Here is a 20,499-nt window from a genome sequence, read left to right on the forward strand (position 1 = left end):
TGTGATGTGATCATCAGCTAAAATTGTTGATGACAATGGAGTCATGGTAAAAATGATACTCAAGTAAGTGATCACAATGCCATGGGATGCCACGGTTACTTGTCGGTAATCTTCATTGCTCTGAGTCCAAGTCTTCCTTGCCACAGTAGTTACATAATGAGCAATCCCTCCCTGTTCAGAACCCTTCAATCAAAAAACAAAATGTGCTAGTAATTCCCATCCGTCTCCCCCCCAGCATGGCTGACTTCCTGTTCTTGTGTTGATAATTTAAAGAGGAAGTCTCACCCTTCACTCTTCCTGTTCCTTCCCATGCCTCATTCTTAAATGAAGCCAAAATAGAAAGAGAGAGGAGGGATGAGAACGTGACTGAAGCGAGGACTATTTTGAATCAGAGTAATGAAGATTCCATGGAAGTAGCCCGGGCATTACCTCCTCCCCAGTCTTCCTCCCCACAGTAGTTACATAAAGGGCTGATACCAAAGCTTCATAAGGCACATATCAAATGGATTCAGTCAAGAGAGCTTCTGCTATGCACAAGGAAAAACATTTAATCAAGATACATATTGCACAAAATATGTAAAATTCACATGTCACAGGTTAGTGCTTGCATTCAAAACTGCTGGGCAAATTCTGTCGATGTATTACCCACCAACCCTACTCTATATCGATACATGAACATGTGGCCACATTACAGAGCTCCATTACCAAAGCTTCTCTAAAGAACTCCCTAGAGGCAGACAGGCTCCTTGTATATCTTCCTTGTATCTGACAATCCATGTCATCTCTCAGAGTCTCTTAGGCCAGAAGAATAGTCTAATTAATCTCTCTACCCAAGGCTTTGAACTGGACATAACAAACAGACTGTCTTTCTAAACAGCTATGTCCTCTCCAAATAAATCAAGAATGCTCTCTTAACATCCAAAGGATACATAGAGTGCTCTTCCTCTAACTGACGATCTGTGAGAAAAATTGGGAGAACCACCTCTCTTGATCAGTTAGATAGTGAAGGAGCTTTTGGCAAAAACCTTGCATTTGATCTTAACATTATTCTGTACAGAAACATCTTAAGAAAATGATCAGTCTTGAAAAATGAACCCAATTCCTCTATTCTTCTCATTGAAGCAACTGCCACCAGAAAGATCATTTTCAAAGTAAGAAACCTTAGCTCAACCTCTGAAAAGCTCAAAAGGTGGAGCGTGAAGAGAATTCAAATCTAAGGGAAGGTCCAAAGATGGAGCCGGACACACCTCTCTCTAAGAAGAATTTCTTCATCAGCCTGGAAACTAGGAGTTCTAAATTATCTAACTGTGGGCTTCAAAAAGCCTTCAGAGCTGCCCTCTCGGTCTTCATAGTAGATGGAGCCAGAACCAGAATAAATCCTTCCAACGGAAAATCTACCACCAACTGCAATGGACTCAAGACCTTTTTCCATACACCATCATGAAAAAGAATTGCAATATCGAGAACAGGTGTCTCCAACGAGTGGCTCATGAGCAGCCAGTAGCTCTCCAGATACCTGTGAGTAGCCTTCTTGTGGGCAGCCCAGCCTACAACTATCAAAGCTTTTACTTGGTTGAATTATTACATGTATACCAACATTAAAAAACATGTATTCAAGACAAAAATATGTGTATATTCAAAACTCATAAGCTGATGTCTGTAGAAAAATAGTTACATTTTCAAAATCTATTAGTTGAGTTGGAGAGATTCTTTACTCATATTTGTACCTTGGTGTAGGAAGTACCTTGGTGTAGGAATCTGGCTCTATATATACTATACAAAAGTAAGGTATAGTGTGCACACCGTCCAGTGGATCCCCAAAGGTTTACAGAGGTAAAAGGACTTAATACCTTACTTTCTATTTGTGGTATTGTGGGCGAGCAGTAAGGCTTTATCAGAGGGTAGTGTTAAGCCTTTATTGTCCACACTCAGGCAAGAAATGATGTCACACACTCGAAGACTGAACTCAGACCAATTGTTTCGTTGTTGTATTTTTATTTATAGAACAAAGCAGGACTTGGTACAGGTAAATATTATTGTACTTTTCACGACAGATTGTTAAAACGCAAGCTGGATAAATATTGAGTTTTTTTACAGGTTTGTAAAAATGTGCAAATACAGTTGTAATTACTTTTTGATTACTTTGAGTATTTTTCAGGATTACTTTTTCAAGATTACTTTTTCTACACAGTGTGATATCACACTGACATTTTCTGCATAAAAGGTAGGTAAGTCCGTTTTTCTAAACAAACAGTTTCTTAGGTTTTCATAGAGTTTTCAAATCCACACTTAGAACCTTTTCCAAAGAAACAGTCAATGCAGTTCTGTGGGTTGAAAATCAGGTTATCGGTTTACAGGTGAGTAATCAGCCTTGGGAGTTGGGTTTCTGGGGTTAGAACCAGAGTTTCCCCAGAGTCAAGGATGCAGTCAAAGAGCACCCTCAGAGGCACGAGGACGGCCGGGTACATAGTGCTGAGGCCCTATGTTATCCAATGGGGGATAGTGGGCCTCTGGTTGGTGGCTGTTCACGGGCATGGCACTTGGATGTGAGACCAAAGCTCTTAGGGTTTAGTTCAGGGAAAGGGGAATCCAAATTAGCAAACAAGGTGCACCCACAGCGGCACAGGGGCAGCCGGGTGCAGTGTGCTGATTTGGCGTTGGGTGCCCAGTTGTTTTCCATGGGATTGCCAGCATTGGATTTTGGCTATGTGCAGGGAGTCTTCCGGGAGGAACCAACAGCTGGGCAGGTAAGTTGAAGGCCTCAGGGATGTAGGTGCACCTCAGGTCCTCTTCTCCAGGGTGCAGGGCGCTAGATGCAGTGGCGTCTTTTGAGATCTGATTTCACCTTATAGGGCCACTCGCGGTTAAGGGGGTCTCCATGCAGAGGCTACAGGTGATGTCAGGGAGTCCAGGAGGGGTCTCCCCATGGGGGAGTCAGACTCTGTAGCACTGGGGACCTCGCTGGGAATGGTGGGCCACTCAGATTCGGGCCATAGGCGTTGGTGCAGTGGTGGCTCCAGGGGTCTGGTTTCTTTGTCCTCAGCAGGCTCAGAATCTTTCTTTGGTGATTCCTTTGAACAGAGCTGCTGTTCACATGAGATCTGGTCTTTGTTGAAGGAAGTCTGCCCCACCAGGGGTTCTTGAGGTTGCCGGCTGCAGGTCAAGTCGTTTTTTGGCGCAGGGTCTCTGGAAACTGAAGATGGGTAGGGCTGGGGCCAAGTCAGTTCTTCTCTGCAGTCTCCTCTGCTGTGCGTCTTCTTTGTAGGTTGCAGGAATCTACCTTCTTGGTTCAGAGCTGCCCCCTAAATACTGTATTTAGGGGGCGTTTTAGAGGTCTCAAAGTCAGTAGCCCATTGGCTACTGACCTTATGGTTACTACACCCTTGGTGTGCTCACCGCACGTGGGGGAGGGAGTACACTCCCTAACACTGATTGGAGAGTGCCTACCATCTGCAAGTTGGCGGGTGTTGTAGAGTGGGCTTCCCCTTGCCTCCTCCATCTGAGTGGTGGGTATGGCAAAGGTGGTCACACCTTCTGGGCTGTATTAATTTTTCCAGCCTGTCTTCCAGCTGAAAATGATGGGAGACAGGAAGGCGCCCTGCTCCTGAAAGCAGGAATGGCTGGTGGTTACTTTACAAAGGCCGCACGGCCTGACCTGGGGGGAGGTGTGACCAAAGAGCAAAGGCTCCCACCCCAGGGGTCCAGAAACATTTCTTGTGGTGGCAGGCAGGGAACCCACCAGAGGCTGGTCATTTTTCAGGGCCTATGTCTAAGATGCTCTCTGAGTGCATGGTATAATAAATCCCACACTGGCATCAGTGTGGGTTTATCATACTGAGAAGTTTGCTTACAAACTTTCCAGAATTCAGTAAAGCAATGATGGTGCTGTTGAGTTCGTAATGACAAACTCCCAAACCCTATACTCTTTATGGCTTTACTGCACTTACGGTGTCTAAGAATGGACACTGTAGGGGTACAGTGCTCATGCAACTGTACCCTCACCAGTGGTATAGTGCACCCAGCTAGAGGGTGTCTTACCTATACCATAGGCAGTTGGTTGCAGGCATGGCACACAGGTATGTGTGCCATGTCGATTCTTCACTTTTCTCTGCACCAAAACACACAGCCTGCAATGGCAGTGTGTGTGTGTTAAGGTACAGGACCTAGAAGGGGGGCACAATATGTGCTGCAGCCCTTAGAGGCCTTTTCTGGTCACAGTGCCCTTGGTACCCATGGTATGTTTCACAAAGGACTTACATGTGACCAGAGAGGTGCCAATTAGGGTACAAAGGTACCGTTTTGGGAAAGAGCACAGGCCCTCAGAACCTGATTGGCAGGAACCCAGGGCACATCAAGTCAAAGTGCATCCAAAATCTGGCAAAATGTGGCGGGGTTACTTCAACAGAAGCCCACTGTCCTACACTTGGTGCCAGGGGGATTTCAGCTATGATTTGTATATATTACTGATGTGATCACTGCTGACATTCTTGGATGGGCTGTTCACTTTTGCATTACTAGTATTAGTAACTCGGGATGATTTTCATTGAACACAAGTAGCTCTTGCTACAGAAAAGATTGGAGACCCCTGATCCAGAATATGATTTCAAGGTTGCAGGGCACGTGGAATTCCAAATTAACTCTACTACTGCTACATAACCTTTAGCAAAGAGATACATACTTTCAACGGCTAAGCCTGAAGGTGTAATTTTGTAACCTTTCTTTTTTTGAAGAAGAGAGCCTACCAGAGGGTAAGGGTGAGCTGGAATATCCCCATGGGGTTGAACTGCCATCTCCAAAAAATTGTGGATACTATGGGCGTCTCTTCCAGCTGGTAACTATCAAGCCCACCCACAGTTTTTCTTTCTTGATTTTGTGTAACACTCTGGAAATCATCAATAGCTTATGAGTGGAGAGATGAGGGGCACTTTTGCCCGGTGGTAGTGAGAGAATACGAGGAGGCGGTCATGGGGTGTGGGGCCACCAAAAACGAATGTCGCACCTGGCCCTACCAGCTTCAAAGCCGGCCCTTGCTGTTGGTAAAAAAAATCACACCATTTCTTGTAAAGTATAGAGGAAGCAGCAGGGTAAAAAATTTGTAAAAGGGGATGTTATTTATGTACTTCATACTGCCATTCACGAAGGTCAGGAGGTGAAGAGGAGTCACAAGATGGCGGCCATTTGACAGAAACATAACATTGTTTTCCTTTTAGTGCCAGGATAGAGTTCAAGCAGGCAAATAGATAAAATGTAGATCACTTATCTAGCTTGAGAGATGGGTACAAAATGCTGTAGCACTTAGGAATTAGGCATTTCAGAAAGGAATTTATTGACATGATGCAGTCGAGCTAAGATGGTGGCCGTTACGAGGGAAAACTGCGCGCTGCTGCAAAAGTGCTGAAAATAGAAAAAAATGGCAGAAGAAACAGTCCAAGTTTTTCCCGCTCGAAAGAGCAGTCATAAACCTACATTTTTGGTGTAGATGAAAGGAGCTCTTCCACTAAAGTCAAGCTTCGGACGGAGTACCGGCGCGGAGCCCAGGAATCACTCTGCCATCTTGATTGGCATCAAAGCCACGCCCCACAACTTTCAATCCCTTTAACACAGGTCTTGCTGTGATTCATCGAAACACTGACATATGCCACCTTAGTCCCACCTCATAACATCTAATCTACCATCTCTAAATGAAGATTTCACCCTTAATTGTGACCCAGCATCAATTTAACAGATTAACAATGATCTTACATAACTGACATATTTCATATCCAATGAAGCATCTACTACGTCCCTACAAACTGCCATAGATGCCCCCTACCTCAACAACACCTTTAGCCTTGGAGTGCTTCAACTCCAGCCATGGATTTTTCATATCCTCCCATTGCTTAAGAATAAGATGCTTTAAAGTTGATTCAAACCAACACGCCAAAAACACCTTGTAGTGGGAGGTTTTACCTTCATAAATTTAAAGGGAGTTGTGATTTTGTTTGTATTATGTACAAGGTGAATTAAAAAGCACAAAACCTATAATACTCCATTCAAAGCGTAAACGAGTTACATTAATCAAAACAATTAGTTTTGAAAAAGTCTAGATGACCCTCAATGTCTCAGAATGAATAAGGGCTATTGGACATGCCAACCAGGGAGAGGGAGAAGCCAGACAGCTAAAAATGCCTGAAATGCTAAGGAAATTAAGCAAGGAGGTGCACTTAATATTGGTTAGAAGAAGTTCCCTCCACTTCATGGTACTGGGAGTATGCCAAGCCTGGAACTCCCCAAAGAATTGCCTTTTCACTTGTGCATCTACCATGATAAAAATTACAACTGATAACTTTCTTCTTAGAGTTTGTCCTATTTAGGACCATCAGAGGGTGGTAGGGCTCTGAAAACCATAAAACGTGTGTTCTTTATGGGCTGGCACCATCAAGCAGTAACTAACGAGGTCTTGAAAATCCTCCTGATAACTAGAGGCGATCAGTAATTTGAACCGTCGGTAGGGCAGGCATGCCACATACATATTCAACTCACCCATCTACATGCACACTCTCTCACACCCTTACATTCACAAGCACGAACACACACACACACTCCATTCCCAAGCACATACACACACCTATTCACAGAATGCACGCACCTACAAATACACACATATTCTTACATACACATGCATGCACCCAACATTAAGAAAACCTTACCGGGCCGCAGCCGAGATCTGCCGCTGACCGCGTGCCCCGCAGGGGAACATGGGCAGGGCAGCGCTTTAGTCCCACCCGGCTAGCTCGAGCCAACCTATGGGGAAGATGGCTCCTTAGGCATGCGGGACAGCGAGGGGCTGCCTGCTTTGGATCGCCCGTAAGATGACCCACCATAACGTCATACCTGTGTTGTATGAAATAAACCTGCAGCAGTTCTTTCCTACAAATGTCTCCTGAGTTTCCTTTGGGTGGGAGTTGTAATTGTGTATGGTACAAGCGGGCGGGAGCAAATGGCGGTGTGGGCACTATCAGGAGGTGGAGGGAAGGCCTTGAGGGTTCCTGGAGGATTGGTACTGCCGGGTCAGACACTGAGAGGAGGTGCAGTCTCTTACTTGTAACAGAGTGGGATGGGGTCAGTTAGAGTTGCTGACTTCACCCCACTCTGTAACGAGCTGTCACTGATTTACACTCAGCCCAGGGCACTTCAGGGGTTAAAACTGAACCTCCCAGGTCAGAGTTTATCAGTGACGCTCCCCCTCCACATGAAAGAGGGGGCTCGCAGGAGATTTTGCTGAGATGAGATGGTCACAACCGCCAGGTTGTGAAATCTCCAGCCTGGCAAATTTTGTCTGAGACAGCCAGGCGGCTGAGCACTTAGCACATGTACACCGCCTGGCTGCCTGACCTGAAAAAGGGGAGTGTCTGTCAGGGTGACCTTTGCTTAAGGACGAGCCATTCCTGCTTATAAATGCATACTTCTGTGTAGTTTAAGTAGTGTTATTGCATGGCACTCACATATGGAGCTAAAAAGGGTTCTTGATATTGTTTTGAGGGAATCTATGTTCAGGATTAGTACTACCCACTTTAACAGAGTAGTAGATTTTTGGATACAACAACAAATGACAAGAAATCCACAACTGTGCAAGACAGGCATAGGACTCTGCGCTCCTCTGCCTGGAGAGACACTAGATCCAAGAATCGGGCTTCTCAGTCCGCAGAAGAAGTTTTCTTTGGCTAATAAAATGCAGGCTTCTAGGTACCAACAGTCTTTTTAGGATGATTTATATCAGCCCTCCTGATAGGCCTAGCCTAGGCTTGAGCTTTTTTTAGTCTATTACAGGATATGCAAGCTCTAGCTACTCAGACGTACTTGTACCTTTCATTGACTGAAAGGGTGGTGCACAACTTGGCAAAATATTGGAAACGGCTGTCACATTTTAACCAGAGTTCATATTTAATTTCGCACCAAATAGCAAATCCTAATCTGTACTTCAAAGAATCTTCCACCTGTGTCCAAGAGCTTTTCAGGCATCACACTTCACCTTCATGCTTCACTATGCTGGCACTAAATGTCAATGTGTCTACCAGTTCTTTATTACACAACACGGTCACAACAAATGTTTTCTCTCAGTACTACGGTGGCTTAATTGCAGTCATTGCGTTGTCTTTTTAACTGAAACATACAAGGGTTTTAAGAAAAGTACATATTCCCAAACTAGGAGCTGAGATCTAAAAATGTATTGCAGGTCAAATAATGTATTTTTTGCTTATTGGGCTGCATCATTGTTAGTGTGGCAAAGAAACTTCTTTAAAAGTCAACAGTGTCAAAATTTCATGCACACTGGCGGCCAGCATTTTATTCCACTGGGCATTTACCTAGCGCGTTAGGTAGGGCCGTTGAAGGCCAGTTTTGAAAGCTCAAGGCCTCCCCTTGTGCTTCTGTCACTTTTCCAAGACCCTGAAGTTAATTGCAGCAGGCACAGGGAGTTTTCAAGCGAGAGAGGAAAATACATAGGGAGAAGGTAGAGAGAAAGGAGGAGAGAGAGGAAAGTAGGAGAGGAAAGGAATGGATGGATGGAAAAAGAGAGTTTGCACGATGACACCAGACGAGTTGCGATCAGTTTATTGTAGTTTTCTCTCATTGTCAAGAGAGTGTGTTCCACAAAATGCCTACATCTCAATATAGGAATTGTTGCTTTATTTGGTCTACATTTACCATCTGCTCTTTCCAGCACACTGAACAGTGTAATATTGTTATTAACGATTAACCCTTGTGCTATTGATAACCCCGTGGTGACTCTTTATCTCCGAGATGTATAGAAAGCTTTATGAATATCTCTCCAATGGCAAATCTCACAACACATGGTCATTAATATTTTGATTCCTACCCTACTTACATTCTCCATTTTTTTACCCAAAGATTTTGATTTTACAAAAATAATAAAAAACAAGCATAGAATAATGCAACCCATAAGGGCAAAATTAAGAACAAATATAACATACTGGTAGCCATGGCTTAAGATAAAACAACGATTCGTGGTATCATAAAATGGTAGATCATATGTATAAGGCAATGGATTCTGCAAAGTGAGCTTAAGAAATAAAGTAAAGGGAGTTAGGGAGGGGCACACACTCTGGTATGGTGCAGAGATATGAACTAGTATAGTGTGAGGTTCTCTTTTTTGGTGAATCAGGGATCGTAGAAGGATAAGCTATTCCTAGGTGAGCACATTGAAGGCGTGGTGCATTTTATTGATGTGGAGTGTAGATAGAGTGGCCTAACGGTAATGGGGGCTGTGGTGTAGGGTGTAGACAATAGAGGTGTGATGGAGCAGGCTCAAAGATATACAGAGTATGTCGACTTGAGTTGTTGTGCGGCATATCTGAGTGAGGAGGGTAAGTACTCCGTCTGTGTTTAAGCGTTGATGCGATCCTGTAGCAATTGCCTAGGGTTAGAGAAGAAAGCTGTGCCTGTTGGATTAAATATTATGCAGGTAAGGGTCGGCACTGATAAATTCAGGAATGACAAGGAGCTATATGTACTACTGTTTATGCTGGTTTACCGGACGCAAAGTAGTTGTTTGGAGTGCACCAAATGGGTTTTGAGGGAGTCTTCCACGGTGAGTGTTGGAGTGAGATATTATCTGCGCCTCTGATGTGTGAGACCCAGTTGATCCAGTTTGTAAAGGAGGCTTTGTGTGTATTTTTGCAGTTGGAAAGGACTAGTTTGGTTGCAGATATTAGAAGCAGGTCTAGTAAAGTGATATCTGCAGAGTTGTCTAGGCTAGGTTAATATCTAGGAATCCTTTGATAAGAAATGCAAGTTATTTTTGGGGATTGACAATTAAATAGGGCAGATATGAATGAGCAGACCTTAGTCCAGTAGTCCGAAAGAGACTTACAGTGAAGTATAAGGTGTGCAAGATCGCCAAATTCTTGTTTGCAATTTCAGCAGGTGGGGTCATCTAGAATACCCTGCACGTGTAAGCGTGATGGGGTCCAGAATGTTTTGTGTAAAAGCCAGTCATTTGTCTTTGATAGGACTGGAGAGATTTTCTGGGAGCCGACTGATTTCCATATTTGAGTCCAGTCTGAATTTGATATGTGGTTAGAATAATTTTTTCCAAGAAGTTCATTATGTCAATATTTAATTGTGAAACTTTTGGGTGTAATACCTTTTATAGGTGAGATACCTGGTGACCAGTTTTATTACGTTTTTATGAAGTTATGCAGTGTTGGGGTGAAGTTATGGTGGTTTGATTTAGAAATGGCAGCTTTAATTCTAAGAAAGTTGTAGAACTCTAACATGTCAAGATTATATGCTACTTTTAGATCGGAGAAGTATCTGGGTTGAGCATTAGAGCCCAGCTGGTAAGGGAAGGAGATACCCTTATCTATCCAGAACTGGGAGTGCAAGGACTTGCCGTTATATTTAATGTGCGGGTTGTTCCAGAGCGAAGCATGGTTGGAGAGTTTTATTCTTGAGGATAAGTGCGTGTCTATTCTCAATAGGGAGGTTTTAGTATAATGAAACATGTAGTTGGAGCCAGCTATGTGTTTTATGTTGGACATTAGGAGAGTCCGTGGGTTTAGATTGTTTAGGAGGGACTATTCTACGTCCAACCATACAGGGGAGAAGCCACTAGGTGGTGAACCCAGTATGCTCCTGTTTTTGCTAAAAAAGCACATTGATAGTTCCTGAAGTTTGTTAGGTTGACTCCTCTTAATGTGTTATGTAGTTTAAGTTTTTGTTAGGGCTATTCTGGATGTTTTGTCTTGCCAACTGAATTTGGAGATCTGATTGTCCTGTTTGTGATGAAAGTCGTCTGAGAGTGAGAGGGGAAACATGCTGATGAGATAGATGATTATAATTTATATGGTTTCAATTCTACCCCACCAAGTGATTAATTTAGGGGACCAATTGACTAAAAGCTTTTTGTTTTTTCAAGGATTATATATTCATAATGTTTGATGGTATCTATGAGGTCCGACCCAAACTCAATGCCCGGATATTTTATATATCTGGATTGCTGGTATAGGCCGGATGAACCTAGCACTTCTTTGGTGCAATGCACATTTAATGGCTTCACCTCAGACTTAGCTCTGTTAAGTTTGTACCCAGAATGTACTGAATAAAGGTCTATGATAGACATAAGAGCTTGAATGGAGGGGCCTGGTGTCTCTGTGACTATCAGAATGGTGAGTTGTTCCTAAACCCAATGCCAGAAATGCCAAGGTTTTGTTACATTTGAGTTAAGGGATCGAAACGTCCACACTAATGTACCATACAGCTTCAAATATCTTGAATGTATTGCACAATGGTACTTGCATACAATCAAGTCTGTCTACTGATTACTAGAAAACAGACCTTCTTTCTTTTTGCCTGAATCCTCTCCTTATTGTTGTTTTGTTTTGTTTGTGTGGGTCGCAGTTTGTGCCCACTTGATAATAATTTTGTTACCACTTATATTGTTCAAATAAACTCTCTCCGGCTGGACAAAGAGCATATTGTCTATTTAGCATATGTTGATTTTGTCGCCAGCATTCGTTTTCTAGGGACCCCTGTCTTTCGTAGTCCCTTGCTGTAGGCTTAGAGGTTGTGATAGGGAGTCATTAATTGAGATTCGTGCAGAAGGGTTCTTATAGAACGCCATCACCATTCTTATAAAGCTATTGCCCAGATCAAAGGATTCCATGTAGTGTTTTAAGAATGCCCATGTACCTCTGTCAAAAGCTTTTTCTGCATTGAGGGTTATGGTGACCGAGGGAGCTGATGATTTTTTTGCTTTATCCAAGACGTGGCACAGGAGCCATGTGTTGTCGTTTGACATCCTGTTTTTGAGGGACCCTACCTGGGAGTTGCCTATTAGTCTGGGCCGATGAACATTAAGTCTTGTGGCTAAGATTTTCGCATAGATTTTGCAGTCCAGGTTTATTAAGGAGATTGGTCTCTAGTTTTTCGGCAGTGTAGGGTCTTTCCCTTCCTTAGGGATCATGATAATGCTGGCTTCAGATATTTTACCCATAATTGTGCTTGAGCTGAGGATGTGGTTGAAGAATAGCACTCATTACAACGCATGCGTTTTCTACGCCTGCCATTACAAAGCAAGTCATTACAATGACGCATTGCCACTTCGCATGCCATTACAATGCAAGTTGTTACAACTGTGTGGGGGTGCTGGAGATTGGAATAGTATAATTTACTATTCCAACCCCAGTGTGTGCAACAGTAGGGAAGGTGTTGGAATGAAAATCCAACAAATCCAACACCTTCTGACCCAACACCAAGTCGTTGTAACGACTTGTATTGTAATGGCATGCAATGTATCGTTTGAGTTGTAAACAATGTTTCTCGTTGTTAGCGTTGTTGATTTTGTTTTTTATTTCTATAAGGACACCTCTCAAAGTTGCTTTGAGAGCGCAGCATAAGGTGTGTATGTTAGTGTCTGGAAGTTGTTGTCATTGAGATAGTTTGTGATTGTTTTGTTAAAAAAAATTCGGTCTGTAGTGTTGTTTAATAAATCACTGTTCAAGCGCCAAATTCTGTAGTTGTCCTTATGGTGGCTACCAGCTCGGAGGGTAATAATGCAGGTGTGATCAAAAAAAGTATTGGCAAGATGTTAGTTTGATCAGTCTGGTGGGTGAAAGTGCCAGATACTAGAATATAGTTGATTTTCGAGGTATGGGTTGTGAGGTGCAGAGTAAAAAGTGTACTCTTTGATGTCCGGGTGTTGCAATCGCCTTGTGTCTATAAGGTTATATTTTGTACATATGGTTTTTTGTAGTCCTTGGGATTTGGGAGGACAGTACTTGCAAGTCGATTGACGGTCAAGTGTGGAGTATGGAACGAGGTTACGGTCTCCACCCACTATGATAAGGTCATCCTGGGGCAGTTGGCTGATCTTATTTTATATATAATTTCCCGGAAGGCAGAATCGTCTGCATTGGGCCATCCAAATTTAAAATGTGGATGGAGTCTTCCCATCTACGTAAGTTTTTAACAGGAGATGTTAAGTGCCTGATTAGGCTAGGTGTTTCAAACACTTGTGTGGTTTTTAATTTGTGATAACCTGCCAGCATTTCTGGTTGGTGGAGTTGCACACTATCAAGCCAGCCAATCTACATTACACCTTACCTCTGTATCCTCCACCACCTTACACTTTCTGCCTCTTTAGTTCACTCTTGCAGGTTCTTTTTCTTCTTCACTTTCTCTCTTTGTAGCTGTTTTTCTTTTTCCTTTTTCCGCCTTTCTCTTATGCTCTAGGTGAAAGTGTGATAATGAGAAATAAATTCCTGTCCAGCAAAAGCAGTGCTGGTTCCCACCACCTGCAGTCATCAGCACAAGATACTTTCTCCCCTAGTGCATTACCTAGGCCACAAACAGCCATTTGGAGGGTTCTAATGATTTATCTTTGTAGCGTGATTGGCTTCAGGCTAGTGTTCATGTATATACGTTTGTTTGTTTGTGAAGCATGCACCACAAGGCATAAATGCTACATGATGCTTGCTAAGCAGTAGCATCTTGGCTACTTTAATGTAGCGTAGCTGATCATGGCTGCATGAAGGAAACTGAATTTACAGTACATTGATTGCATTGAAATGGCATGGCATGTAATTTTGTTTTAATGAGCATAGCAACATTAGGTCAATAAGCAAGGTATTCAGACTATCTTCCAGACCGAGTGCAGCTGGTAGGCCAGGTGTGCTTGATGCATATAGGGATTTTAGGTAGGCCCACTGGCTCAGTACATGTGTGTTTTCAGTTTGTCATGAATTACTTGAAGTCTGTTGTGGATAGCCATAGATAATTAAACAAGTCAAGATGGGGCGATGTGTCACCCCAACCGGACGCACAGCATCAGGGGTACTCTACAATTAAAAAACATTGTTGTCAAGATGTGCATATGAATTAATACAAATCAATAATCTCTAGATTGAGTTCTACTGTTTTTACCTTGTATAAATTAACGAAATGAATTGGATTATTTGGATCAATGAATGAGGATCACTTATGTACCTCGCTACAGCATAAGGCCAAGATTGGCATGTCTGCAGTTGATAAGGATTAAAAGAACATAAGTTGTCTCTCATTGTGACAATAAGAACTAAGGATGAAAATGATATGATAAAATCAGAAGAAATTTGAATAAAAATGATGAAAATGGTTTATTTTGGCATCAGAGTCATGCTCAATTCATGCTGTGCGTCCGGTTGGGGTGACACATCGCCCCATCTTGACTTGTTTAATTTTCCACATGGTTTAGGGCAGACCACGTTTCCCGGGCTTGCACGCAATCAAATTCAAGATGGAATAAGTGTTAAGGACAAAAAGAAAATAAAGAAGGTGTGCAGGCTGTCAAACCCCTCTTTTTTGCAAGTATCCATAGATAAGCCAATTTAGAGACGTGAAGCAATTTAGACCTGTTAGTCTCCCAAGCCTTTACACTCAGATGTGGGTGCTGCTAGTGCGTGCAGAAGTGAAATGGACGTAATGTTCGATCATTTCCAAAAGACAAGTGAGGACAGAGCATTCGTGGCATATGTAGGTGAGAGACAGAGGATCATAAAATAGACTCTTCCTCTAAAGGGAGCTTTTGAGATGAAGTAAGACTTGTTACCATTCGGTTCGGCCTCAGATACGTTGTACATATACATTTTAAGAATGCGCATTGCTGTCCACCTTAGTACCCTCAAATTGCTTCTGACGTTCTCCATGTTTCAGCAGTTAATGGTAATTACATACTGGCCTCACCTCAAGTGCTGGAGGAAGCTCCCTCATGCAGCTCATTGCTTTCCTAATTTGGATAACCACAGAAATTCATACATCCAGCCTTATCTCTTTTCAAATAGTGTGCTTACATTCAAATTGAGATGAACAGAAGCCCAATGGGTAATGAACATAATTAAAAACACAGCTCCAAATTTAATTTCTCCTGATTCTGAGATCATTTAATTGATTGGTAAGTACAATGCTTGCTCACAGTTTTATAATGTATTGTGAATATTGAGATCCTGTGAAACACAAATGGCGTTGAATACAGCCAGATAAGTATCGTTGGACGTTTGGATGATTACGCCGGCCTATAGATGGTGTTCTATTTACTGGTATATCATGGATATTAAACACAGTATTTTATTCCCCTGTACAATTTGCTTTGTGTTGTATCTTTTCTTTATGAGCATGCTTGCTTTTGGGCTGGTCTGTTTTCCTGGCCATACCAATTTATTTTATGTGGGTAGTTAAAAGGGATCTTTCGTGTGGAAAAACAGTATCACACACTAATCAGGGAGAAAAGTGCAAAACCTCTAATTAGGGAAACCTGTAGAGACTTATTTAAAGTTTTACCTGCTGTACACCATTCCACCAGAGCAACACATAGACAGAATATGCACCTCACTGATGAGGCACAACAAAGCAAAGAATGATCTGAAGTTCCTTGTGGTCAGAGTTAAGAGGGACATGAGGTAGCATTTCAGATGGGACAGTTAGGATTAGAGTTGGACCAAAGCTTATTTGGATAGGGTTTGCCTCCAAATGTGATGGCATTGAAGAGATCAACACCAATAACATGGAATGCATTCAGATCTATTTTCAAGTGGTTCTGATTATTTTTTGCTGTCTAAATGTAATGTAATACACCTTTAAACTACGCACCAGCCCTAAACAACGCTAAGTGGACATAAACGGAATGTACCAGAAAAAATAGCTACATACTATTGCTTAATTGTTGTTTATATCTTGTCTCTACAGGTTTGTGCAAGAGTCTGCAAATCAATATCATAGGGAAGCCAGATGATAGAAGGTTGCTTAAAAATGAGATTAATAGGGTGTTGAAATCTAACACTTCCCAACAGATCATCTTGCAGAGGGAACTGTTAAGAATCTCAAATGGAGTTCTGTGCCAAGCCATCCAAGGACTTACAAATTCTTGTCTCCTTATTAAGAGTGGAAGGCAAGTCAACATCCTCGGAGTCACCCCATGTGTCTATGACGCTTGCTCTAGGATCAAAAGCCTACTTCATAAGATTGCAGCTGAAAATCTGGAGGCAGAGGAGCTGTGGAAGGTGATTCATTGGGAATACTTTGACAACAATGGATATATCACCTTTGACAAGATCAAGAACCTCTTAATTGAAAGGTCCTTCCAAGCATGTGGAAATGAGCTGGATCTTGAGTTTGAGAAGGTGATTGTACATCTGAATCTAATCAAGATGGAAGGAAATCTGAAAGGCCATCAAGAGATTTTCCAAATTCGACGAGTTAGTGAAGGATTAGGTAATCATTATAAGTAATATATAAAATGGTGTAAAATGTGATTGTGTGTTCAGGCTGTATATTTCTTTCTTTTACATGTTTGGATACTTGGGCAACGAATCATACATAGTCTTCCCCCTACGTGATCAGACATCCTTTCGTGGAAGCAAACTGCAGATTTGTGTGCTATTCCACTTTACATGGTCAATGCTCTAGTGGTTGAAACCGGCCATTAGTCAATGTGCTTATTTACTTTACTTAATCAGACATGTTCTAGGGACTGGAAGAGATGAGCACTGCCCATATTCCTCTCCTTTCACACAATTCCAAAGACTGGTGCTTCTCTTAGAAATTTATTTTTTGACCTTCCATAGCTATTTGTTGTACATTTACGTAAGTCAGTGTTCCATCAAGATTTGAAGACCTTGTTAAAGATCTATGTTTCAGCTGAGTTGCCAGAATATCGTAGCAAAAACATCGACTAACAGAAGTATCATGCCTTGATTATCTTTACAAAAAGATCAATCCATTTGGTGTAGAATTTCTATTATTAACTCCAATATCAGAATATTTTTGTTAACCATTTTTAGGACACAAGCGTTTGTCAGATGATGGTTAGTTTCAGGATCATGCTAATTTACAGTCCCTGCTCCTTGGGGCCCAATGCTTCCTTCATTCTGAATTTGACAAGGTTGTAATAGGTACCCTTATCAGTTCCAACTTAGATTATGAGGAGGCTCATATTGTGATATGGAACCTCAGTTAGCACAATAGCAATAAGTTTAAACTGCAGTAACATGTTTAAGCTGGGGTCTACTCATTCTGGATCAGGATTGTCATCTGTTGATAAAAATCCACTGACTACCCTGGAAGACTAGAGTAAGGTTTAAAGTTCTCACTCGCAATTCTGTGTGCCCTGTTCACAAACGTTAGTTTCCATGTATGTTATGTATAACAAGCGGGGTTTCAAGTTAGATTTTATGTTAATATTATATTTGATATTAAAATGTATTTAAGTCACAAATTAACGTAAATTAAAATGTAATTTAGTGGTGAAAAAATTATATATTTTAAAATCTGTTTTATTGCTTTCTAAAACATTCATGGTAACCATTGCAGAAATCAACACATAAAAAAATCCAAGCAAAAATTAAGATCGTTTAAACTATGATAAAAAATAATGAATTAATAAAATATTCTTACACATAAAATATATCAAAATAATTCTAATATACATTTAATTGTAGTTTAATTTTATTTTATATCATCCCTGCATGATGTTAGTGTTATTCTCTGTCTTCGTTGTGATCGATGTCAGTGTTTTGCAGTACCAATGGTGGGGGCATTCAGTGTTTGACTTACTCCAAGGTTTAGCTGGAATACATTTAAACCAGTTTTGTCAATAGAATTACTGAAGTATATGTAGGTGTGTAGTTTGTGAATGGGAATTATCTTACTCATTTATAAGTAGGTATTTGTTTCAGCATGTCCCTAATTAAGTGCTCCAGTTAATTTATATATAAAGAACTCATTTTCCAGTTATTATTCCCACCATTCCTCTTACATTTAGAAGTCAACCCCATTTCCTTGTTCGAGATCTCCACCAATGGGACAAAGTTGGAAAGGTAAAGGGGGGTATATCTTGCGGTTGGTTTTGAAATTCTTACTGGAGTACATAAAGTAGTACTTCACACCAGACTCCAAAATGGCTTTTGTGAATAGGGCCAGAAGTGGCTCCTTAGCGTGGCACCTATTTACGTATCAGGGAAATGCACATGGAATCGGCCAATCAGAACACTGAAATCAGCAGATCTTTTTCTCCTAGCGGTACCACATACAGAGTGTATGGAAGTTTTTGATTCTTCCGAAAAGCTGTAAAGAAAGTTCCGTTTGTCAATATGCATGGTTATGTGACCCATGCACAGGAGCGGCTCCTCCGCTGAGGCGGAGAAGCGTCACCTCACTGCTTTAAAGCAGTTCAAGGGAAAATAAAATTATAAAAACGGCCGTCCCTTGTTTATCATTTTATTTTTTACTATTGCAGTTGCACAGCAGTGCAGTGCCGTTGATAGGGCGGGGCGGGGCCAGTGTCCGCTGACGTCAAGGCTGGAGGAGGAGTGGTGGCTGTACCTAAAGTGCGCATGAATGTTTGGCCGGCAGTCTCGGGCTGGCATAACCGCCATGCGTACAGTGCATGTTTTTCACAGGCTGTATTATACAGCCTGGGTGGAGAACATGCCCAGTCTCCCAGACCCTCCCTGAGCACTGTGGTTCGGCGCTCAGACCAATCACAGCCCTGCTGTAAGGCAGCAATTGTGAATGGTCATGGTATTCTGGGAGGCTGGGTGCTTGGAGGAGGTAGGTTTTCTTTTTTCCTACCCTCCCTCACTTTCTCTCGCCCCCCCCCCCCTCCACCGTTCCCTACCAGCCTTCACTACCCGTGCAAGATGTTATCCTGAGCCCAGAGATTTGATTAGGTGTTTGAAAAGAACATTATAAATATACCAAATATTAAACATGAATATTTTCTAAGGTATTTAAATAGCACAAATCAAACGATGTACTACTACAGCATTGCAATTAATAGTGGAGAAGGTTTGAGGAAGGCTTCTTGAGCAACAGCTAACTAGGTAAATTCGTCATTTTTAAAATAATTAAGGAATGAGATGTACTGAGAGTTCACGTTAACATCATTTAATGATTTGTCCATTGGTTAGGCTTTGATTTTATTTTATTAAATACTTGTTGAACCGATGTGTATCTTTCATGTCCAGGAAGACGATTTCATAGGATTAGAGCCCACCTTGAAAAATGTAGATGTACATTTCTGTTTAATTTTTAGACTCATGAAGGTGCAGAGGGTTGTCACGTGCTCACTGGTGTAAGTTCTCCAGAGAGACCTTTAAAAGGCACAGTTGTACATACTGCTATTTCAAGAAAGTGTGAATATCCACTGCGCGATAGAGATGGTTCCAGAGACCTGAGCAGATGAGGCTGTAGTTAGTCATCAGCCTGTCTGCTGGAATACGGGAAGAGATTGAATCGTGGAATGTTATAGTAAATCACCAATGTAAAAATGTGATGGAACGCCAAAGGTTGTACTTTGAGTTAATTCATCTGCTGTAAAGTCTTGTAATTTTGCTGGAGTTAAAATGTTGAGACCATCTGCACAGGACGATTTCTGCTTCACAGGATCATTCTGAACACTGAGCTATATTTCTTGAGGGAATAGCCGTATCTAATGATTTTAACTTGAGCAATTTCCACACTTCAAGATCTATCCCTGACTTTAGTTATATGTACCTAGGACTTGCTTCGATGTGTGCACCTTCAATAGCTAAGCTGCCACACAGCTCTCAATGCTCTCTAGAAGTCCCCTCAGCGGTACCATATTGCCAAGGGAAGACCACTCATATATTCCATTTTTTGGAAGTCCAAGTCACATGCATAACAAAGAAGGCAGAAGTCAATAGATTGATGCAGCAGGTGGAATTATTCTGCCTTTAGGTTTTTAAACGTGAACAACAAAGAGAGCAGAACAATCTCTCAGGCATACTGGAGTCACAAGCTGGGCCTAACGTGTAAGGAGGGGCATTCAGGTCAAAAGGATGAGTAGCTCATTTTAAGAGACTTCCTAATGCACCATGACCGGAAATAATTCTGCAAACAGATTGGATTATGTTGGAGACCTTGACTTACTGACTTCAGCGACAACAGTGGTGGAAGAGCACCAGGGACCTGGCAAAGTAAGCTTCTCACTTGCAGGCCGGCCCCACTACTGGGCTCTCCAAGATTAGTCGTGACTTTGTGAAGTTCTGGCAAGTGTCACTCATCAGAGGTTAGACTAACACAGATTTGGCAATTATCCCGCATCCCAGCACTTAAACTAAATGTCACACAAAGTGAAGTGCTGTTTCCACCTCTGGCTGATTGCTCAAAACACTTTAGATTCGACTTCATACTGCAAGACCTCTCATTGGGTAAATGTAATCTGTGTTAGGCTAGAATTTAGCTGCTGCCTCGGGTGGGTAGCGTGCTGCGAAGTGTTGGATGTCATGGTTACAGGTCTGGGCTCTGCGCATTGAGCTAAGACTCACAGAGACCTCTTAAACTGAAAGAGAAAGGAAGGCGGAGGGTCTGGGCATGGATGTGAAATGAAGAAGAACCTCTCGTATGTTGCTTGTGTGCCATGGACTTTGGTGGGAGTGAGCGGGACAGCGCTCCCCAGCAGTCAGTGAGGCTGTGCTGTGTACTGGGATTCAGCAGGAATGATTG

General features: G+C 42.1%; 1 protein-coding gene across 1 annotated transcript in view; it reads left to right on the top strand.

Annotated features, from left to right (window-relative positions):
- Positions 1–20,499, top strand: part of LOC147692141 (uncharacterized) — a 605,572-nt gene that overhangs the window by 367,475 nt on the left and 217,598 nt on the right. Inside the window, exon 11 of the mRNA XM_086939503.1 lies at positions 15,721–16,245. Coding sequence (XP_086795629.1) covers positions 15,721–16,245 — 525 coding nt within the window. The remainder of the gene's footprint in view (positions 1–15,720; positions 16,246–20,499) is intronic.

This window comes from Lissotriton vulgaris, chromosome 9, assembly GCF_964263255.1.
Source record: "Lissotriton vulgaris chromosome 9, aLisVul1.2, whole genome shotgun sequence".
NCBI lineage: Eukaryota > Metazoa > Chordata > Amphibia > Caudata > Salamandridae > Lissotriton > Lissotriton vulgaris.